Source organism: Cuculus canorus, chromosome 4, assembly GCF_017976375.1.
Source record: "Cuculus canorus isolate bCucCan1 chromosome 4, bCucCan1.pri, whole genome shotgun sequence".
NCBI lineage: Eukaryota > Metazoa > Chordata > Aves > Cuculiformes > Cuculidae > Cuculus > Cuculus canorus.
This window is the reverse complement of record NC_071404.1, coordinates 61,849,856-61,873,009: the sequence shown is the minus strand read 5'-3', so window position 1 is coordinate 61,873,009 and position 23,154 is coordinate 61,849,856. Positions and strand designations below refer to the sequence as shown.

The following is a 23,154-nucleotide window of genomic DNA, read 5'->3' as shown; positions in this document are numbered from 1 at the left end:
TTGTGGGCTCCTCTGATTTTAACCCATAGGCACTCGATCCCATCCTCACCGTAATCCAGTTCAAGAGTATCAAAGCACTCTTTAACATAGAGGGCTACCCCGCCTCCTTTCCTACCCTTCCTGTCCCGCCTGAAGAGTTTATATCCCAACATAGCTGTACTCCAGTTATGTGAGTCATCCCACCACGTTTCTGTGATGGTAATGACATCATAGTCACCTTGCCCTACAACAGCTTCCAGCTCATCCTTCTTATTGCCCATACTGCGTCCATTGGTGTAAATGCACTTCAGCTGGGCAGATGAACCTTCAGCCCTCGTAAAGGGAAGAGAGTTTATTCTCGATTGACTGGTCCTTGGAATAACTAATTCCACAGACCCAGTTTCATCCTTACTGTCCCCACTTGTACTCGCCCTCACTTGCCCTGTTGTGGTGTACTGGTGGTCCTCTCCAGCACACCATTTCTCAGCCGCCGGTTTCCCACTTCCAGGCTCATTCCCAACTAGCCTGGTCTCCTCCCCTTCCCCCTCCACATCTAGTTTAAAGCTCTATTTAAGAGCCTAACTAGATTTTTAGAGATAACTTTAGTCCCTCTTGGAGACAAGTATGATCCATCCCTAGTAAGAAAACCTGGGGGTGGGTGGGTCACCCCATGATCAAAGAAGCCAAAGCCTCTCTCCTCACACCAGGCTCGGAGCCAGGCATTAATCATCTGTATGTCCCTGACCTCCTGTTCCATATTCCTTAGTATTGGGATGGAACTAAACACCACTTGTGCTCCAGAGCCCTCCATCATCCTCCCTAAAGCCCTGAAGTCTCTTTTGATGGCTTTCAGCTTTCTGCGCTGTAAGTCATCATTACCTATTTGAAATACTAACAGGGGATAGTAATCCGTTTCCTTCACCAAGGAAGGGAGTTTTCTATTGATATCCCTCACTGATGCCCCCGGCAAGCAGCAGACTTCCCTGTGGAGCGGGTCCAGTCTGCAGATGGGTCCCTCCACTCCTTTAAGAAGGGAATCCCCTAAGACGATCACTCTCCTCTTTTTCTTGACAGAGGATGTTTTTAGGGCCCTCCGAGAATGCTGGAGCCTAGGGAATGTTTCTAGGCTGTGGGGACCATCCCCTTCTTCCTCTGCTTCTTCCTGGGGGATAGGTTCCACCTGCAGCGTTTCATATTTATTTCTGAGGGCTATCTGGGGGTTAGTTGTCCGGGTGGGGGGAGCAGGTTTCCTGCGCCGGACAGGAACTTGCTGCCATCCCCCATCTCTTGTTCCCCCTGCCTCACAGATTATAGGATCGAGCTGCTCCGCCACATTGGCTCCAGCAGCCTGCTGGGTTTGTGCGAGGGCACTGCTCCAAAGATCTACGTCCCTCTCACATTCCCTGATAGTCCTTAACCTGTTCACCTCCTCCCTCAGCTCTGCCACCATGTGAAGGAGTTCTGCGACTCGTGCACAGCTCCCACAAGTGTAGCGGTACCAGAGGCACGGGCTGGTGTGGGAGGGGGGCACTGCCTACAGCCCAGGGTCTGCGTGGCTGCATGGACCCACTGAAGCTCTGTCTGGGTGGCAGTATCCATCCTGCTCGCTGCAGCACCCGGAGCAGTTTTAATCTTCTGCCTGTTAGCCACCATGGTCAGCCACCAGCCTCTCCCTGAGCCCTTCCTGCTCGCCCTGACCGCTCGAACCACCCCCCCCCCACCCATGTCTTTGACCAGCCTGGCACTTGTCAGGTCCTTAGTCGGCCATAATTTTTATTGGGTCCTTGTCAGGGTGGTCACACTTGCCACAGCCTTCCATCCTTATTAAGCTGCAAATGCATGCAATCCAGTAAGTATGTATTGTGCACCACGCCCTCAGACCTGTGCCCAGAAAAGACCACAGAGATGTTGGTGGTTTTGAACAGATCCCCCATAAAGTCAACAACTTAAAAAATCACATCCTATAGGATTTTTTCCCAGATACATCTATTACCTTAAACTTATTTAATGGTTCAGGGGTTTCTACTAAAATAAACCAAACAGAAAGACCAAGCAAACACCGTAACTGAAAATTTATTTAGAGGCTTGATCTTTCAATAGCTTTTTGCTTAACCTGAATATAGTCAGATGTCAGAAAGCACAGCTCTCAAACTGCAAATATGTTGCTGGTACCCATCTGGCCTCAATATGCAGCAGGGACTTAGATTCACAAGTTCCCATTTCTTGAGGAAAATGGAGGTATTTTTTGAATTTGTAACACTCCTGCTCAGTTAGCAGCTTCAGTACTCTAGGCAATGTCACAGAAGTACCACCCAGCTGAAGTACGAAACCCTAGAGTCAGAATATTGAATAAATAGAGAAGAAATATTTCTCTTGTAACACACAGAGGCTCCCATTGCCAAACCCATCAATCCTTCAAGGATTAGTAGACGTCACATAAAAAAACTTGGCTGCTTCATCAGTGGAAAAGTAAACTAAGCATCCCAAATGTCTTAAGAAGGTATGATTCACAACATCTTGTGGTTTTCCGATGTAACTATGGATGTCTCCTACAGAACGCTGTTCCTTCAACTTCCTACAGCTCTTTCCCATCTATTGTATCACCAGTGTGCTGGAAACTGAGGTTATATAGCGACCAAGTCCTGTTTTACACACTCACCTCTGAAGCCAGCATGGGTGAAGGTACAGCTCTCTCAAACCTTGTTTTACTACTTATTAAGCTTGAATAAATGCTGAGCATCAAACTTCTTAGTTCACTTCATCTTTTCTTAAGAAAAAAATATACCAAATTCATTTCAGTGATCCTGTTTCCAAAGACCGGGATTAAAGAGGGAAATCAACGCCCGAAGCAGGCTGTGCCTTTTGTTTCTCAGGCTGTCTCAGGTTTGGCCCTACCAGATATTACCCAGTCGCCATTCTACGCTGAGGAGAGATTAATCCAAAAAGTTTCTGCATATGCAACCACCACAACTTACCTACAATTATGAAGAAAGATTTTTGCATAAATCAAGTCTCTGGGAGCTTCTACAACAATAGAAAGCGCTTATGCTCTTTTAATAAGACCACAGAAGCTATTGAACAAACAGGAAGAGGTGAGAAAGGATTGAAGATACAATTAGTAACTCTTAGCATTACTTTTTCCTTTGAAAGGAATATACTAGTAACTCCACAAGATTTGCAAGGTTCCCCATGTAAATGGACATGACTCCTAAAGATTTCATTAGCTAAATGGGAGGAAGGAGTTGTGTTGAAAAGGATGAAGCCCTAAAACCATTCATTAGCTAAGCAGGATGAGGCCAAGAGTCTTAACAATGCCCAAGCATATCACAGTACTGTTTAACAAAGTAATTCCAGACCATGACATTTATTACCACCCTGCATCAATATACAGCTCAAAAGTCACTCAGAGCCCATTCTCAGGTCTCAAACACAACTTTTAGTTTTAACTGTCATCAATCCAACACTGGTACACAATTGATAGCAATTACCCCTTAAAAACATAGGGAGAAATGTCAGGAACTTGTGCAGCTCTTATTATCAGTATAAACACCATAGAAGGCCATGCTGGCCTCTTAACTACAAGTTGCTCACATTACCTAAACTGTAAAACACACCACATTTAGAAGATTATATAATACTGTAAGGCTGCTCTTTCCAATGATCCTGTTTATGGAAGTCTCCTCAACAGCTGGACTGCCATAAGCAGTGGGAAAGAGGAACCTCGAAATCCAGCTCTTCCAAAATCATAGAATCATAGGATGGTTTCGGTTGGAAGGGACCTTAAAGATCATCCAGTTCCAACACCCCTGTCATGGGCAGGGACACCTCCCACTGGATCGGGTTACTCAAGGCCCCATCCAACCTGGCCTTGAACACTTCCAAGGATGGGGCAGCCACAACCTTCCTGGGCAACCTATGCCAGCGCCTCATCACCCTCTTAATGAAGAAATTCTTCATAATGTCTATTCTAACTCTTCCTCCCTCCAATTTGAAGCCATTCCCCCTTGTACTATCACTATCATATCACATGTCTCAAATCAGTCATCAAGTTACACCAGACACTCAGATGTAAATAACATCCATACTGTAAACTAAAAAGAAATCTAATGTGAAAACTAATCTATCAAAATAGAAAAAAAATCACTGAAAAGACATATTAGGTGAAACCACTCAGAAAGAAAACTTCACTTGTAGCATTTAAGTCATTATTCAGATTGTCATCCTACAGTCTCCTATCCCTTAAGGATTCTTACTGCTGACAAGAAATCGGCGCATAAAAACAGAGCTAAAGTGAACAGCTTCCGAAATACAGGCAGTCAGAATCCCAATGTTGACATGTAAATCTGCAGATAGTATGAAACGGCTGAAAATAATGAAGACAAGAAAGGAAAACAACAGCTCCACATTCATGTCATTTCACATTAGCTAAGAAAGCAAAAGAAGCAATCTGAAGCCTCTGAAAAAGTCTCCATTTCTCACTTCCAAGTGTTTTTGCCAGCTGAATTTCACACAATTGTCACTGAATTTCCACTGAAGAGGACAATGTCATCTCCATTTCAAAGCTGGAAAAACTTCAAACTTATTTTCCCCTTGGTGTGTGTCCATGCCTTGTTTACATCACTCATGGCACTCAGGACCAGGATCCTCACTCCAGTGGGCTCCCCATTTCTCTGTTACAAGCTTAATGAAGTAGCTGTGACTTGCATACAGGTTGAGCTCCTCACTGATGTCCATCCACTTCACTACTCCAGCATCATCACCTGCTTCCAGAGGGAGATTATCCATTGTCTCACCTGTTCACAAAACAAGAATTAGCATGTGCTATACTACACCTTCTTTCCTGCTTTTTCTTCTCACATCTGATCAGTTTAACTCTTCCACGTGGCTCCTTCACAGGCAGCAACCTTCAACTGCTTCTCAGAGAGAAACAAATAAAGTTGCTTTGTGATTCTGTGCCAGAAACCTTTTTCACACTCGCACTGTTTTGAGTCAAATCTGAGTGGCCATAGTGTAACCCCTTGTCACCACTCCTGGGCTACCATCAGCAGCATGACAAGTTACTAGCAATCATTCTGACAACATGTAGTCACTGCCACAAATTTTGCCGATTCCACTACTTTTATTTTTGTTCGGCTAACATTTGACTGCTTCCTTTCTCACACACTATCTTACAGGATATTATCTGAATTCTGAAACATCTAAGCTATGGAAAACCAGAATAACTGAAATTTTACTAAAGGCCACAAAATCAAAAGTAGTACTTGAGGGATGCGGAAAGGTTTCTGAATTGCTCTCTGAAGTTTCTTACATTGTTTCCGAAAAGGGTCCCAGGACTTCACAGAAAACAACCAAATAAACACTTTCAAAAGCATTACAGAATGTGTAATAGAAACACAGATCAAAGGAATGGTACCTTTACTGTTTCTGAAGCCTGATAAATCAAGGACTAGTGACATGTGAAACTTCACCACCAGTATCTATTAACAAAGTACTGGAAATGTCACTACATGAAGTCTCTGACTTGAACGTTCAAGTCAGACACACTTGACTCGACTAGACTCATTTATCTCAAAAGGAAGGTGAAGAAAATCCAAGATAATAGACCAACCTAAGAATTAGCAGTGTATTGCAATTCATTATTTATAAGGTCCAACAATTACCCTGGCAGAGTAAGCGAGATAAGGGGTCTCTCAGAGCAATTACATCAAAGCAATAAATGCAGTGAAAGTCTGCCAATGCCCAGAGTGTGCTCCTGAAGCAAACACTAACTATGGGAAGAAAAATAAATTTATTAAATTATTCCCACTAAATATGGGAAGAAGAAACAGACTAGCCTTCCACACCAGACTCACTAAAAAAGGAAATTAAACCAACTTGAGATAAATACAGACACAAGAAGGAGCCCTTGTCCAATGTTCAATCTCCATAAGAAGACACACGGTCCGTAGCTTAGAACTACATAACCAATGCCCCAGCCCTGTAAACATCCGAGGTCAGACTGGAAAGGGCTCTGAGCAAACTGATCTAGTTGAAGATGTCCCTGCTCATTGCAGAGGTGGTTGAACTAGATGACTTTTAAAGGCCCCTTCCACTCAAACCACCCCTCCACTACCACCACTCCTTCACCACTGAACAGTTTCAGGCAGAGTCCATATGTTCCTTATTTCAAGACTGATAGAAACCAAAGGAGAACAACTACCTGTGTCCTAAGATGTTCAGCCATGACAGGAGACCCACATGCCCATAGTTTTTAGTCCAGTATTTTACACCTGACTTGCATGCTCCTCCAATTTCATTGCCAATCTCAGCCCAGCATACATTCCAATTTCAAACCAATATATAGTGTAAAAGGCAACTGAGAGCCCACATGACGACACCCACCAGTTTCATCATGATAGTTCACAACCTCTGTCTCCATCCAAGCGTTATCAGTGTTACGAGGGTCATCCACATATCCTCGGTACACCTACGGGGCCAAACAAACCAAAAAATGCTCAGAATCACAACAGGAAACTAACAAGGTAGAATCAATACAAAGATTTTTTTTTTCTTTCCCTCTAGTACATTGACCCTCACAGAGCTTTCAATAGTCCCTCCCACTTCTTACATGGCAACAACCTGAGCATTACAGCTTTTCTTCATTCCAGCTACATTTCTTCAACTTCCATACAGCTGCAAGTTACACGCATAGCTCAACAGATTACCCCAAGAGACACAGAACTCACCACAAAGTGTTCCTGGCTGAACAACTTGTGTAGCTGCTTCTCCAACTCCGTTTTCTCCTCTGGTGTTTTCTGCAAGGAATTCAAGGCCTCCTCCCCAAATTCTCGCTTCAGGGTGGCACTGATCTTCTCCCCTGGGTCCACCATCCCCTTAGAGAGGGGAAAAAAAAAAAAGGTGAATATCCATCAGACTCCACTTGTTATCAGTCCCTTTTGACTGGCCTTTAGTGTCCTACATCCACCTGCATCATACTCAGGACATGGGAGGAACTTAGTTATAAAGAGCAAACGTACACATTTCTCAAAACCTGCAACAGATTAAATTGTACCTGTGTTAAGCAAAACGCGTGGTTTGGATAAAATACAAATACCACCTTGCAAGGCAGAAACAGTAGAAGGCATGTCAGTTGATGCTTGTGAAAAGCCAGTTTACAGAGCATTTCTCCTCACCTCTGCAACATGATGCCATTCATCACAAAGCACACTTCTATCACATACACACCAGGTAGTGCCTGGGAACCTTACCAGCAGGGCAATGTCTACCATCTCCAAAGCTTTGCTCTTACCCCTGGAAGGGCCCATTCCCCACAGTCTCTCCTCTTGATAGCTACGAACTGCAAGATGCTTTTGCCAGTAGCTGGATGAGCAATTTTATTGCCACTTCCATCTCTTTTCCACCTGCAGCAAATAACAAACAAGAATATTCTCTGCTGCTTCTTGACACAAGGGCCTGCAACAGCAAGGTGCCCATGCTGTCACTTGTGCAGGGCAAATGAAGTGGAAAAAGAACCATCCCGGGGGAGGACAAACAGATACTGTCCAGCAAGAGCGCAGCCAAGGGCAAAACACCAAGCTTTTCATACACCTCCATCAACCACGTTTTCCTTAGCAAAAGGGGCAGAAAACAAAAGCCACATTTCTGCAGGCACACTGGCAGCAGCAGCTCCTTTGACAGCTGCATCCAGCACATCCTGTCAGCTGCAACACTCACTGAGCTGCACTTGTGCCTCTCCATAATGACAGGGTCAGCATGTCTTCTGCTAGAACAGAATCAACATGCAGGTTGCAACACCTCCAAATTGCTCACCTAGCTCCAGCACAAAGACACAAATACTCACCATTGCCTTCAGTAAAGAGCTGCAAAGAACTATCAGTAGTTAAAGCAAAAAGCTAGCTAAACAAAGACAAAATAAAAACAGCATTTCTTTTACTTTAAAGGAAACAACAGTAGCATTGGTAGTCTCCTAGAAAGGGGAACATGCATTAGGATGATTTTGACAATGGTTCTGTCTTCAGCATGGCACTTCCTAGCCTGCACTTCTGTTAACTATGCAATCTTCTCTGAGTACTTCTTTGGTGTGAAAAAAAAAAATAGCACACACAGATCCTGCAGGCAAAAGCATCATTGAAACAGAGCACACACTGACAAAAAAAAGGAGCTGATCCCCATCTCCTCCTATGATACAGCAGGCCAAGTTAGTATTTCCTACAAAGCAAAAGCAGGCATGCTTTTTTTGTGGTTGAATCATTATGCTGCAAAAAAACTATTCCTGCAATTTAATGTGCCACATCCAAGGCCTTTTGGCACATCATGTATACAGTATCAAAATATCATGTAATCCTTTCAGTTTTCACACTGATTACTGAAGAGTATTTGTATCATGTTTTTCTGTTGAGCTAAACTTTGCGGGTTTTTTTTTTTTAATATGTTCCTCAGCATTTCAGAAGCGCTTGCTTGTCAAAGAATGAGTCTTTACTCTTTTCCAGAAACAAAGACTAAAAAAATTGCAGAATTTGAGTTCTGCATGTCTATGCACCTCTCCATTCATAGACGAATACAAACAAAAGGCCCATGGGAAGTAACAGCCTATCCTGAGATGCACAGAAAAAGAAAAATGTGTATTTTTTTTCCTCTACTGCACAGCACCTTTCAGTCCTCTGTCCCTTACCTAGTTACAAGAGGATCAGCAGCATGGTTTGGTCCCCAGCGCCCCAACAATCCTCTGCCTGTGATGCCAGTCCTTCCCACTGGATTTCTGAAATGAGTGCCACAGTACGTTAAACATATTTACTTGACCATATACAAAATTGGCTCCAAGTATTCTAAAAAAAGCAGCTCTGAAGAGGTTTAAATAACAACAAAGGAAACATACATCCTTGTTGATCTGTTCAACAACCATCCAAGCACTATCCGTTGCCACTATATGCTTTAAAGAGCAAGAGAACAAAGCGTGGTTTACTCCATCACCCTCTTTTTGTGTTTGATAGTATAAGGAAAGGAAATGTACAAAATGGCTTTGTCATCCCAGATCTCATGTCCTAAAATACTCCAGATCAAACATTGTGGACACAACCTCATCCAAGAATGGAATCTATTTTCCAAGACTACAGATATGTACAAATGGCAGAAAACCAAGAGGTTTTTGGGTAAGGTTACCCATCTGTGCTATGCCAGGATTTGCCAGTGGGAGGAAATACTCTTCTGCTCTGCCATAGCATGAGTTGTGCAAAAGCTTCAGAGCACATCACAAGGTCAAACTGCAGAAACAATTCATTCCACAGACCCTACTATTAACAGTGTTAGACCTCCTCCATCTCCAATATCAACACAACCTTTTGCTGTGGTAGTACTGCCTAACCTTTTAGTGCTTCTCTGCCACAACAGTCTTCCAGAAAGAACTCTGGCACTGAGGTATCATTTTTCCTGTCTCTAGGGGCGACTATCTTGATTTTTTTCCTAGCAGATTCTATGTATCAAAACTGACAGGCCTGCAAAGAGCTCCGAAACTACATCACTGAATGAATATACAAACAAAATAAAAGCCAAACTCACCGGGGCCTCCCATTTTCAACCATATACAAGCCATTCAGACTCTTCCTCTCCACTTCTCCATCTCTGTCATTGAATTTGGGAGAAAAACTTTTATCACTGTGTGGAAAAGAATAATTTAATGAAGAAAAGTTATTAAACACAAAGCATCACTCTGCCCCACAAAAGCATGAAGGCCAACCACCAGATCCACAACACCCATTTGACCAATGACCAGTTTTTACCATAACTGAAGTTGCAAGTCCTCCCTTTTCTATAGGGGGCTACAAAGTCTCAACCTTTACTGCTGACAGTCTCTCTGTACTCCATACTGCAGACATAAGTGTGCCCCTCTACAGTACTTAACATTGCATCTTTCTAGATTTTCGTTTAGACAAGTGTTTCAAAGGTGTTCTTGTTAAGGTTAGAGAAAGTAAAAGGACTTCACTCATTGATAAAACTAAAAATGATTTTGCAATTTTTAAAAGTGGAGTAGAATTTTTTATTAGGTATCATTTATCAGAGTTGCAAGCAAATAACCCATTCACCAATTTTAAAAATTAGTTTAATGCCAACCTCCTATATGCATCTCTGAAAAGTAGTAGAGAAACAGTTATCTGTCTACCGAACTGTATATACTCTCCCAAGAGCAATTCCTCTCAAATCATCAGAGGTTTCAAACTACTGGTTACCCTCTTCCACACGTAATTTGTTTGGGAAGTTACACTAATACCTTTAAAAAAGAGACTATTTTCAAGCATTACTTACACTTATTAAAAGATTACCTGGCACTTTCCTAACTCTGCCTCAGCAGAACATTAGCAGTTCTACAGAGTCTGAAGACTTGCGTGCCTTGCAGTCAGCAGAATATTAAACCAATTAATAGCAAATAGAAGCATATGTTCACACAGCCATGGGAAACAAGGAAGGTAAGGCTGAAACATCAGAAGCTGTTATCTTCTGATCTTTCCACACAGCTGTGCATTCACAGGAATTGCCACTTCACACTACCACGTTACACTAGATGCATGCATCTAACTTTCTAGCCAAGAAGCATACAGCATTCATTGAATGGAGAATGTATTCACAGAATCGATACGAATGAATATATACATTTACAGAAAAGAACTACACCCATGCATGAAAACTGCCACATTTCCTCAGAGCACTCAACTCAAAAACTACAATTCTGCTTTAAATCTTTTCTCATCTTGATTCAGTCCATGAACAAACAAGTATCTTATTACAGTTTTCTCCCAAAATCTTACAGAGAATTAGAAGCATTTTACTCAGTTCAAAACACAGAGGAGAAGCACTACACAGGATAAACAGCTATCCATTATTCCAGTCAACACTACTTTTACCTTTATCACCAGCTCAGTAAAATCACGTGTCAAAGACCTTCACAGCTAACCAAAACCATTTGGTTCTCTAACCACCATTTTTCTAGGTCTTGACTTTCACACATCACTATAAAATCACTTGTCACTTAAGTTGATGATCTTATTAACTCATCCAATCACTCTTCCAGGAGTTCACAGGAGAAAAGAGCCACGATTTCCACTCACTTGATTTGGGGATCTGCCCAACAGGGTCCAGCCAAAACAGACTTTGCAGTATACTCCACAGGATTATAATCTTTCCACTCAACCAGCCAGCCCACTTTATCTTCAGGAACTTGGCTACGCTCGATGTGTGATCCAGGATATGGGGAGGTGAGAGCTTTGCTGTGGTAGAACTGCTTAACATTATAACTGTTGAACATGTTAACAGGATGAAGATGGGACCAACAGTTTGCCGATGAGTTACTGAAATGAAAAAAAAAAAAATGAAAAAAATCACCTAATTCATTAGGCTTTAATGCTGTTATTTAATTCCAGATCAGCACAGTACATTATAGCAAGTAGAACAGACTAGGCTTATATTACTGCTTCTTTCAGACACTGTGCAAATGCATGCCTGGGACCAACAAATTCTGAATTTCACCTTCAGCTCCTAAAGCAGAGCAGTACTCTCCTGTCCTGTACACACATGAAGATTTCATAGCATGAGCGAGAAGCTGAGAACTAGAACTGTCATCCTGAGCAGTGTGGAACACTGAGCAGTTGCAAAATAGAATCACAGAATCATTTAAGTTGCAAAAGATCTTTAATATCATCAAGTCCAAACATAAGTCTTAATCATATACAAGGAAGAGCTCAAAGGTATTTACCATAAATGCAGCAAGGAGACCTGCTTGAGCATTAAATACGTGTGGTCGTTTCATCAACAAACCAAAGCAGCCTAACAAGAGTCCTGCTCTCAGATCCAGTGGCACACCAGGTAATAGGAAGAATCAAATAACCAAATGCCTGAGCAACACTGCTCTACAAGTTCCTGCGACCACCAAAACATCATTTTGTGCAATACCAAGCGGGATATATACCTTGGGTTTTTTTTCAGTTTCCAAGAAGGCTAGAATTATCATAGAATTATAGGTGATATAGCCCAACACCCCCTGCAAAGAGCAGGGACATCTAGAATGAGATCAGATTGCTCAGAGCCCCATCCAGCCTGACCCTGGACACCTCCAGGGGCAGGGCCTCCACCACCACCTCCCTGGGCAATCTGTGCCAGTGTTTCACTACCCTCATTGTAAAAAATATATCTTCCTTATATCCAGTCTAAATTTACCCTCCCTTAATTTAAAACCATTACTCCTTGTCCTGTCATAACAGGCCTCACTAAAATGTCTGTTCTTACCCAGGACAGCAGGACCAGGGAAGTGATTCTCTCCCTGTACTCAGCATTGGCGATAACACACCTTGAATCCTGTGTTCAGTTTTGGGCCCCCTTACTACAAGGACATTGAGGTCCTGGAGCATGTCCAGAGAGGGGAATGAAGCTGGTGGGAATGGGCTAGAAATCATGGGTTATGAGGAACAGCTGAGGAAACTGGTGGGGTTCAGCCTGGAGAAAAGGAGGTTGCTGGGAGACCTTATCACTGTCTACAGCTGCCTGAAAGGAGGTTGTAGCTCGGTGGGTGCCGGTCTCCTCTCCCAAATGAGAGGTGTGATGGGACGAGAAGAAGTGGCTTCACCGTGCCAGGTGAGGTTCAGATTGGACATTAGGAAACATTTATTCACCAGAAGGGTTCTCGGGCACCGTCAGAGGCTGCCCAGGGAGGTGACCGAGACCCCACCCCTGGGGGTGTTTAAGAGACGGGTGGAGGAGGTGCTCGGGGACGGTCTGGCGTCGGGCAGATGCGGTTGGACTCGATGACCTCGAAGTGGACCCTCTCCCCAGCGGTTCCCACGCGGGGCGGGCAGCGCCTCCAGCCCGGCAGAGCTTGCCCGCGGTACCTGGGCTCCCGGCGGCCTCGGGTGGGCTGGGCGCACAGCGCGGCCGTCACGGAGAGTACGGCGACCGCCCGAGCGACATCGGGCGCCGCTCGCAGGGCGCCGCTGAGGGGAAGCATGGGCCGCTCCGGGCCGCCGGTAGCCCTGCTCCCCCCTTCCAGGCCTCCTTACAAGCACGGCGCTCACTGGGCAGAGCCGCGGCGACCGCGAGGGGCGGCTCCCCCACGCGGCCCCGCCCCGCTGCCGCCCGCTCTTTGACTGCGCCGGCTCCCGCGTCCCACGGACCTCGCGAGCGAGGCGCGACAGGGGGCGGGTGATAGATTGTGGTTTGGGGGCGGGCGGGGCTCGCAGATTCCCGAGGGGGCGGGGCTCGGAGCCCGGGGACGGCGCTAAGGAGCCGGGCAGGGGGGCGGAGCTGTGATTGGCTGGGGGCGTTGTCAGGATCCCGGGGGCGGGGCTCGGAGGCCGGAGAGGCGGAGCTGAGAGAGCCCGGGAGTGGGGCTCAGAGAGCCCGGGGGCGGGGCGAGAGGGGCTTTGGGGCTCGGCTCAGGAGCTGGGGCGGGCCTCGGGAGCCCGGGGGAGGGGCGGGGCTTGGCCCGGGGCCGGCGGGAAGAGCAGCGCCTGCTCGGTCGAGCGCGGGCCCCCCCTGGCAGCGGCAGAGGGGGACGCGCGCGCCCCTGCCCACTCCCACCATACACACTTTCCCGCAGCCTCCGCGCCCGGCTGAGCGCCTGCATCACTGCGCATCCCGCCCGGCGCGGAGCAGCGATGCACCCGCTGCTGGATCTGCTCCTGGTGCTGGCCACGCTCCTCTACTCGTACCTGGAGGCGCTCGCGAAGCTGTTCGTCCCCGCGCGGAGGAAGCCCGTGAACGGGGAGCTCGTACTCATCACGGGCGCCGCGCATGGCGTGGGGAGAGCGACCGCGCTCGAGTTCGCCCGGCGCCGCAGCCGCCTGGTGCTGTGGGACATCAACCAGGTACCTGCCCCGCAGCGGGGGCTTGTAGCCCAGCCCAGCCTTGCCCTGCCCTGCCCTGCCCTGCCCTGCCCTCCCAGCCAGCGCAGTCGGGTGCGCGGGACACCGCCCCGCACGCAGCATCCCGCGGGACCCGAGACGGCGCGAGCCTCGTGGGCTTCCGCTGGGGCACGTGCGAGGTGCTGCCCCTGCGTCGCGGCAACCCGCGATGTCCGTACGGGCGGGAGGTGATGCTGACACCAAAAAAACATGGAATCGTAGAAGGGTTTGGGTTGGAAGGAACCTTAAAGATCATCCAGTTCCCACTCCCTTGCCATGGGCAGGGACACCTCCCAGCAGACCAGGCTGTTAAAGGCACCATCCAACCCAGCCTTGAATACCTGTGGGGTATCCACGTCTTCCCTGAGCAGTCTGTGCCAGTGCTTCACCACCGTCACCGTGAAGAATTTCTTCCTAATGTCTAACCTAAATCTTACCCCCTCCAACTTAAAGCTGTTCTCCCTCATCCTGTCTCTCCATGCCCTTGCAGAAAATCCCTTCCCACCCTTCCTGTAGCCTCTTAAGGGACTGGAAGCTGCTCTAAATTCTCCCTGGAGCCTTCTCTTCTCCAGGCAGAACAGCCCCAACTCTTTTAGCCTGTTCTCATAGCAGACGTGCTCCAGCCCTTGGATCTGAGAACCTCTGCTGAAGAACCTCTGCTATGAGGACAGGCTGAGAGTTGGGACTGTTCAGCGTGGAGAAGGGATGCTCCAGGAAGACCTTATAGCGACCTTCCAGTACCTGAAGGGGGCTACAGGAGGGCTGGGGAGAGACTTTTTACAAGGGCATGTAGGGACAGGACAAGGGGGAATGGCTTTAAGTTGGAGAGGGAAAGATTTACACTAGACATAAGGAAGAAATTCTTTACGATGAGGGTGGTGAGTCACTGGCACAGGTTGCCCAGGGGAGATGTGGATGCCCCATTCCTGGAGGTGTTCAAGGCTGGGTTGGATGGTGCCTTGAGCAGCCTGGTCTGGTGGCACATGCCCCTGCCCATGGCAGAGGGGTTGGAACTAGATGATCTTTAAAGTCCTTTCCAACACAAACCCTTCTATAATTCTGTGAAACCTGTCCTGCAGAGGAGCAGGCTGACCTTCTGCTCAGTCTCCAGCCTCGGGTTTATTGTGTGTGTTGCTGGCAGGTGGGTCTCTGCACTGATACATCAACGGGCATCACTGAGCAGGGTACAGAGATGCTGGGGAGCCACATGTCGGAAAGGTTTCTGACACAGAGGATCAGAAACTGCAGAGGAGCTCACCGTATCATTCTGAAGCTGCCACAAAACCCAACCCAATACAAACTAAGCTCCCAAGCCTTGCCTTGCATAAGAGGATCTGTAAACAGGGAGAATATTGTGTAATATTTTCAGTGTCCGTTCATGCTCCTTGGCGGCTGAGATCATCTTTGTGTATGCGTGTGTTCAAGTACCAGTTCTTCAAAAAGGTGTGACTTGGGGCAGGGGCAGAGGAGAGGGCGGACAATGTCACAAGTCTCTGACTGCTGCTGCCAAGTAGAGCATTGTCCATGTTGGATGGAGTGGAGGAAGAAGGAAGACACTGAGCTTAATAGCAAGGGAGTGACCTCTGCTGCTGCAAAATGTGTTCTAATGATGGAGATAAGCAGGCAGTGAAGTATGTTGCTGAGGGAAGTAGTGGATCCTGAAGGTTGTAAGAACAACTTAGATGATGACAGAAGGTCGGAAAAAACATGACCTCCTGCTTGGAGGCAGAAAGATGGGTTTATTCATTCTTTCACTGTAATATAAAAGATGGACATCACCAGATGCTCTTCACATTGCTAGTCACATCCAAAACTACCTCCAAAATGTTTAGACAAATGAGACAACAGTTCACACTTCGTTGTTACTGAGCAGAGAAAAAAAAACAAAACACACTTACTTTTCTTCCAGAGAGCAATGTTTGGGGTCTGGCATTCATCTGGGAATCAGTTTCAGTCCTTCAGAGAGACAGGCTATGTCCACAAATGATCTTCACGGAGCATCTCTTCCGTATGTGTTGAATGCTGTTCTTCTAAGAAATGTCTCTCTACACTGTGTACTTCAGAGCACACCTCTCTTCTCACATGCAGTCTGTGAATACAGAAACGCACAGGGCCACTTTTCATACCTTGAGGAGTCAGCTGGGCCTGTGTTTTAAGAGCTCTACTTACAGTCACCCGGCCTGTCTGCTGTGCTGTGGAAGTCACACAGTGCCCCCTTTCTGCTGCCTAGCTGTGTGTGCTTTTCCAAGGCAAACTCATCCTTGTGTCATATTCCCTTTCTGGCAGTCACTCTACAAAGTTCCAAAATTTAAGGTGGAAATACTAGTCCTCCCACAGACGACAGCTACAGCTCTTCACTGGGTAGACATGAACTATTCAGCAGCTTAGCAACGGTTATACAAGCAGAACAAATCTTCAGCCTCTAACAGGTGGTGCACGAGCAGCAACACATGAGCAAGGGGTACAGTTGCTCATGCCCATCTCTTTTCTGCCTCTTACAGCATGGCATTGAGGACACGGCATCAGAATGCAAACGGCTGGGAGCCACTGTTCACACCTTCGTGGTGGACTGTAGCAAAAGGGAGGAAATCTACAGCACTGCAGACAAGGTAGGGGAGCAGAGGCATGTGCAAAGGCTTACCCAAATATGCTTGATTTGCAGAAAAGTCAGGGAAATAAGAGGACAGCTGTTGTACCCAAATCATACAAGCTCTTGGAACCTCCCCACTTCTTGCAGCTTTCCGTGCAGAGTGAAGCAGCACTTCTGAGATTAAAGTCAGCCTCTTTTGTGTGACTCTGGCATATTGCACCACGTTGCCTAGTTTGCTGTGTAGGCTTTCCAGGCCTCAAAGGAACTTCTGTCTTTTAATTTCCTGAACAGCACACAGACAACACTGGGGACATAAGAAACATTTTATTGTATAGGATATGATCTGGCTTGCTCAAACAGTCTGTATGACTGTACACAGAGCATGCTGTGTCTGTGGGCAATGTGTGGAAGATGACAAAAACTGGCAGTAAGTAGTAGAGAAGCATCAGATCTAAACCGGATTTCATGGTACTACTGCACAGCTCCTACCACATCTGAAAAAGTGGCACAATCTTCCTCTCCTTAAAAGAAACATTAAGTATTAAATTAATCATTGCTCATCTTCCGCAGCCTTGCATTTTTTGTTTGTAATGAATGACACACACCTTTCTGGTTTTTTTCTGTCCAAAAGGTGAAAAAGGATGTTGGAGATGTCTCCATCCTGGTGAATAATGCTGGTGTGATTACAGCTGCCGACCTTCTCTCGACACAGGACCACCAGATTGAAAAAATGTTTGAGGTCAACATTCTTGCTCATATGTGGGTAAGGGCCACAAACATCTTTAAACCTATGTGTTTTGGAGAGTGTTGTTGAGGAGGCACGTTTAGACTAATGCACGGAAATGCCTGGCCCCTCCATGGCTGCACATACCAACCCGGTCAGTTTCCCTGGGCACTCTTCACCTCGTGGCTCTACCTTGCAGTGTCACAGCCTTCCCTCCTTCTTCCTTGAGCTACTCCCGAGCCTCAATCACATCAATCCAGAGTCCCTGCATGATTTGTACCTCTCTTATCTCTCTGCAGATTCTCTCCTAGCTTTCTTCCAGCAGTCAGGGTTGATGTGACACAGCCAGGCCCTGTCCGAGTTGAGCCTTGGGTCCTTGGCACCCTGCACTGATGCCTGGGCCAAGGAAGCTGCCAGCTGGGCTCACAGAGTGGGAGGGTTTCTGCTGTTATGGACTTGTTGTTTGTGGTGGAAGAAGAGAGGTGCTACAGATAGATGAGCGCTTTATTGTACATGCTGGGCTGAGACACTGGTAGCGCTGCCACCAACACCTGAAACCAAAAAAGCAGCACAGGAAAGATGAGAGAATCAGCTCCTGTTTGTAGCTGACTTCTTGAAATGTTCCCATTTGGAAGAAAAGGTTGCCACTTGTGCCAGCTGAATGGAGAATGAGTATCTCTGTGGCTTTCAGAACCTGAGCTGCTGTGCAGCACATCCTATTAGCACTAACATTAGTCACTTGATTAATGACAGTCAGAGTCAGTGCCGAATATGCCTAAGAAAACTTTGTTCTTTTCCTTCTTCTCCCCTCCATTATTGCTTCTTGGCTTAAATGACTTTCAAGACCACAAGAGCTTTTCTGCCAACCATGATGAACAACAACCACGGCCACATTGTCACGGTGGCTTCAGCAGCAGGTCATTTTGTGACATCTTTCATGGTGGCTTATTGGTAAGTGATTTTAAGATTGTCTCTCTTCATAACTCCTACTTATAATTGCATCTTCTCCATCAGCAAGTACAGAGTAACCAAAATAATCCTCCCACTGAATACGGCATGTCCAGAGGACAGTGCTAAGGAGTAAAAAAGCACAACAGCCAGCACTTAAGGATGCCTGCAGGTTCACAGCGGTTTGCGTATTAGCTCTGACTGAATCAGGAGCAGTGCAGGTATGAAGGAAGAGTCGTGTGACACATCAGCTATTGAAAGCTTCTATTTTCCCTCCCTCGCCAATCCAGATGTTTGCTTAGGAAAAAGAAGGTATCCTCTTCCCATTGACTTCTGAGAAAGTAGAGCTCCTGAGAGTTGTTGTAGTGTTGTCAAGTAAATGGTGAAAGAGTAGCCTTTGATCCTCCCACCCTTGTGGCAGCAACTGTAGGGTATAGAAATACTTCCGCCATCATGAAATAAAAGTGCTTTTCAACTGCTGAATTACCTTTCAGAAGGTAAAAACACGATATTACTTACTGTGTTGTGAGCAACCTAGCTGATGCAACTGAGAGGTCAGCGTCCACTGACTGATGCACACTAGTTAGCATTTTCTAAGAATTCTGGACATTCACCTGTCTGTTCAACACTAAGACAACTTTTTCTGAAAGACACTCACGCTGCATTCCACAATTGCTCTTCCAGGCAGCAATATCTAATCCAGCGCTGCAGTCCAGCCAAGGGAAAGTTAGCATTAGTTTCTGCCCTTTCTCTCAGCTGTATCACAATTTATTTGCCTCCTATTCAGTACTGCCTGATCTTTTAAGCCGCTTTGCTTTGTAGAAAGCTACAAGTAGTATTTCTGCCTTCTCATCTGTGCTTTTTCCCCTCCTGCAGTTCAAGCAAGTTTGCTGCAGTTGGATTTCATAAAGCTCTGACAGAGGAGCTGTCTACCCTGGGAATGGATGGAATAAAAACTACTTGTGTGTGTCCGGTTTTTATAAACACTGGATTTGTCAAAAACCCCAGTACAAGGTAACTATCAAAACTCTGCCTTCCCGTCCTTCCTTCATAGTGCCATCAAGGCACTATGTGTTACTCCCAGCGTTAGGCCTTCTATTCCATCTGACTATAGAATACCAGAGAGAAACTCATATGGCACTGACTAAAGAGATTCTGCACTGTTGTTTAACACACGTAATGATTGCATTTGAATTACCCGAGTTTGTGCATATGTGGAGTGCCCTCCATCAGCCCGTACGACCCCTGTTTTACCACTGTGCCTCTTACATGTATGCTTTCCTATGTAGGCTTGGAAGAATTTTGGAGGTCGAAGAGGTTGCAGAGGCCCTGATGGAAGGCATACTGACCAACCGGAAAATGGTTTTTGTTCCACCACATCTAAGCATTGCTTTACTTTCTGAAATGTAAGTATGAAAAGCAAAAAAAAAACGTGATGTGGATGGGGAACGTATCATTACTAATTGCCTGTGTATGCAAGCATCAAACTTGTAACATCTGATAGAAGATGAGGTTTTATTTTATGAAGAACTGCATTTTGCACTCATGGTAGTAAAAGATAAGGCTTGGCAGCATAGAAAAGCCCTGGAATGACAGCTGGACCGCAGAAGTTCACATTCAAGGCTGATTTCCAGAGCATAGAACACTCAATACGTACCTACCTCTGTTCAATGTTGAGCCTTCTTGGATCCTGCAGCAATATTGCAAGCCAGATACTGCCCAGTAGATACCTGTCCTTGGAACTGCTTTAAAAGGACGTGTGTAGGACTGAAACTAGACAGAGAGGTTGATGAGGGCTATGTATTCTTTGGAAATAACACCCAGTTTAAGCCTTGGTCTCAGTCCATCATGGAACAGCTCCTCCTAGAAGCTATGCTAAAGCACATGGAGGACATGGAGGTGATTAATGGCAGCCAGCATGGCTTCCCCAGGGGCAAATCCTGTATGACCAACTTTGTGGCTTTCTGTGATGGGGTAACTGCAGCCGTGGACATGGGTAAACCAACAGATGTGATCTGTCTGGACTTCTGTAAAGCCTTTGACACGGTCCCCCACAACATCCTTCTCTCTAAATTGGAGAGATATGGATTTGATAGGTGGACCATAAGGTGGATAAGAAACTGGCTGGATGGTCGTATTCAGAGAGTACTGGTCAATGGCTCAAAGTCCAGATGGAGATTGTGCAGTGATGAGTGGTGTCCCTCAGGGATCCATACTGGGACCAGTGTTTTTAATATCTTTTAATCAATGATATTGACAGTGAGACTGAGTGCACCCTTAGCAAGTTTGCAGATGACACCAAGCTGAGTGGTGTAGTTGCCACATCGGAAGGATGGGATGTCATCCAGAGGGACCTGGACAGACTGGAGAAGTGGGCCTGTGAGAACCTCATGAGATTCAATGAGGCCAAGTATAAGGTCCTGCACCTGGGTCCAGGCAATCCCTGTTTTCAGTACACGATGTGAGATGATGTGATTGAGAGCAGCCCTGCACAGAAGGACTTGAGGGTGCTGGTTGATGAGAAGCCTGACATGAGCCGGCAATGTGCGCTCACAGCCCAGAAGGTAAACTGTATCCTGGGCTGCATCAAAAGAAGCGTGGCCAGGAGGTAGAGGGAAGTGACTCTGCCCTTCTATTCCTTTCTTGTGAGACCTCATCTGGAGTACTGTGTCCAGTACTGGGGCAGATTTAGACTGGACATTAGGAAGAATTTCTTCACCATGAGAGTGGTGAGACACTGGAACAGGTTGCCCAGGGAAGTTGCGGATGCCCCATCCCTGGAGGTGTTGAAGGTCAGGTTGGATGGGGCCTTGGGCAGCCTGATCTAATGGGATGTTCCTGCCCATGGCAGGTAGTTTGGATGATGATCTTTAAGGTCCCTTCCAACCCTAACTATTCTATGATTCTATGTGCACGCTCCTGCTCCAGACCAGTGCCTTCCCTCACCTATAATGCTGGAGTTTTGCCGTAATATAAGTTTTTTATCTCCCATTTGATGTCATGCTATTATGTCTTTCAGGTTGTTTCCAGAACGTGCCTTGACCGTTTTGAAAAAGTTGACCAATGCCAAGTTTGATGCAGTCGTTGGGCAGAGAAGCACCCAGTGAAAAGCAAAAATTGATTCTCATTTCCTAGTGGCAAAAGTGAAAACAGAACTTGTGCTGAGTGCAGTTCAGCTGGTTTGATTCAGCACAGAACCAAGATAAACCTTCCAGGCCACCACTTCCAAGCACACCTAAGGGTTTACCCCACACTTTCAGCAGGCACCTACCTGCATAACACAAGATGTTAACAAAGCAGAGATGCATCTCTAGAAGTTTAAAGGGCTGTGCTGGCTGCACGTCACATCGCCTCTATATTCTAGTGCTGAGGCAGATGGGAATTCCCTCAAATCCTGTCTTTGGGACAGCACAGCTGTGTTCATGAGTACAGAGACCTTGCCTGAGAATATATTAATCTGGACTCATCCCTGAACAAAAGTATCTTGCAAGAAGCACTTTATAGAGGAGGTGGGTTGCCTGTTTCACCTCAATTTATCTTTTTAAATTTTAAAGAAAATGTGCTTTAACAGTTTTGTGTGCTTTTGTAGTGAGTACCTGAAATAATACAGGCTTATATGTAATGTCATACCCTATTGCATCAATTATTAATTTTCCATTAGCACCGTCAACACTCCTTTCTCCAAATAAATAAAAGTTCTGTAACCCAAAGTTGTCTCTCAGTAATGAAAGTAGTAATCAGGTCTGAGCAAGGATGGTGGAACAGATGCCACAACAGTGAAAGGTTCAACCAGCATCTGCTGACCAATAGATCAAGATGCATGGATGAGGCAGGATGAGTCCCTGGTCACACCAGGAAGCCACATCAGGATCAGCAATGCATGGCACACTGGCAATGGAGAACATGCAAGGGCCCGGGCCAAGGCCAGGGCTTAAATATGGGTGCCAGGCAGGGGGTGCATGGAGGAAGGCTCCAGATGAACCTTCTCACAGCTCCTCATTACCAGCTGGCAGCCTGCCCTGACAAGATTCAGCCCTGACAAGATTGACCTGGAGGTTAAACCCCCAAAGGTCTTTGGCCTGAGGTACAAGACAGCAGCACCTAATGACACAGGGGTCAGAGACCTCTTCAGAGAACGGGTTATCTTGCCACGTACTCGTGCAACTCCCGACTGACACTTGCTGGTTCACAGTCATCAGAGGGAGTCCTGAACACACTGCTGCCCTTGGCACACCTAGAAATGTGTGGCTTCTGGTAGAATCTGTCCCACTCACTGAAGCATTTCATGTTGCTCTGTAAACTGAGGTCCTTCAGAAAAGAGAGAGCCCTTATCATCCAGCTCCTCCTGCTCTTTGGTGGCAACAGTCAGTTGTGCTGCCAACAGCAGCACAATGACACAAAAATGGTTTCTTTTTCCTCCTGTAACATTCATGTAACAGGACATTCAGGGTGTGTCAAAGCAGAAGTTCCCAGCTCAGGAACGTTTGCTTCACAGTACAAGGTTCCTGTACCCAAGAAAGGAAAAAAAAAAAAAAGAGGACCCAAAGTCTGGTCATTATGGGTCCCTAGCAGGACTCTGTGGAAGCAAGCTTCATACAGCCACCTACAGGGAAGTCCCAGATTTGAAGAGCAGCATCTCACGTCCTGCCTTTGGGCTCCTTATGAGTCCGGTTAGTGACTCTGGCCTCGGGCTCTGCCTCCCTCTGAGGTGTCTCTTGGAGTTGGTGCTTCCCTGCCCCAGCTGCCTCCTCAGCCTTGGCCACAGCACTGACCGGAGCCCCACGCCAGGAAAATGACAGCACAGCTGAGCCACGCAATTAGGGTCTGGCCCAAATGCCAATGTGTTAATTAAGAACAGAATCAAGTTCCAAGAGGCAAGTAGGAAGTGCCTAGCTCTGAGTCTCTCTGCTGGAGCTGACCCAGTTTCCCACGGAGAAGATGAACAATGGTGCAGCCAAAACCCCAGGACAGAAAAAATCCTTTTCAACAACACTAACCTTAACTGGAGACTGATTTTGGTCAGAGGACAA

The 23,154-nt window shown here is 46.4% G+C and overlaps 2 protein-coding genes across 5 annotated transcripts; one reads left to right on the top strand and one right to left on the bottom strand.

Moving 5' to 3' along the window:
- Positions 1-2,033: 2,033 nt before the first annotated feature.
- Positions 2,034-13,130, bottom strand: NUDT9 (nudix hydrolase 9). Of its 4 annotated transcripts, none has more exons than XM_054066066.1 (8): positions 12,852-13,130; positions 11,079-11,318; positions 9,535-9,630; positions 8,651-8,737; positions 7,268-7,379; positions 6,705-6,851; positions 6,361-6,445; positions 2,034-4,772 (listed from the first exon to the last, which is right to left on the bottom strand). In XM_054066066.1, exons 1-8 carry the CDS (start codon positions 12,965-12,967, stop codon positions 4,597-4,599), a joined length of 1,059 nt encoding a protein of 352 aa, XP_053922041.1. In that variant the 5' UTR covers positions 12,968-13,130; the 3' UTR covers positions 2,034-4,596. The 4 variants fall into 4 exon arrangements, with proteins under 4 accessions (XP_053922041.1, XP_053922043.1, XP_053922040.1 ...); XM_054066068.1 differs by having other exon boundaries at positions 12,636-13,125; XM_054066065.1 differs by lacking the exon at positions 12,852-13,130 and adding an exon at positions 12,253-12,618.
- Positions 13,131-13,430: 300 nt separating this feature from the next.
- LOC104058066 (estradiol 17-beta-dehydrogenase 11) lies at positions 13,431-21,830 on the top strand. Its single transcript, XM_054066326.1, has 7 exons — positions 13,431-13,826; positions 16,364-16,471; positions 17,084-17,215; positions 18,021-18,127; positions 19,001-19,138; positions 19,414-19,530; positions 21,144-21,830. Exons 1-7 carry the CDS (start codon positions 13,617-13,619, stop codon positions 21,229-21,231), a joined length of 900 nt encoding a protein of 299 aa, XP_053922301.1. The 5' UTR covers positions 13,431-13,616; the 3' UTR covers positions 21,232-21,830.
- Positions 21,831-23,154: the final 1,324 nt, after the last annotated feature.

What these genes read in the sequence shown, in the direction of transcription:
- NUDT9 (XM_054066065.1), bottom strand. Translation starts at nt 12,419, where the DNA reads ATGATTTCTAGCCCATTCCCACCAGCTTCATTCCCCTCTCTGGACATG. An exon ending in TCAGCCAGGAACACTTTGTG is followed by an intron (nt 6,446 to 6,704) that starts GTGAGTTCTGTG and finishes TTGGCCCCGTAG; the next exon opens with GTGTACCGAGGATATGTGGA. An exon ending in GAACTATCATGATGAAACTG is followed by an intron (nt 4,773 to 6,360) that starts GTGGGTGTCGTC and finishes TTTTGTGAACAG; the next exon opens with GTGAGACAATGGATAATCTC.
- LOC104058066 (XM_054066326.1), top strand. Translation starts at nt 13,617, where the DNA reads ATGCACCCGCTGCTGGATCTGCTCCTGGTGCTGGCCACGCTCCTCTAC. An exon ending in TGCTGTGGGACATCAACCAG is followed by an intron (nt 13,827 to 16,363) that starts GTACCTGCCCCG and finishes TGCCTCTTACAG; the next exon opens with CATGGCATTGAGGACACGGC. An exon ending in TCTACAGCACTGCAGACAAG is followed by an intron (nt 16,472 to 17,083) that starts GTAGGGGAGCAG and finishes TCTGTCCAAAAG; the next exon opens with GTGAAAAAGGATGTTGGAGA.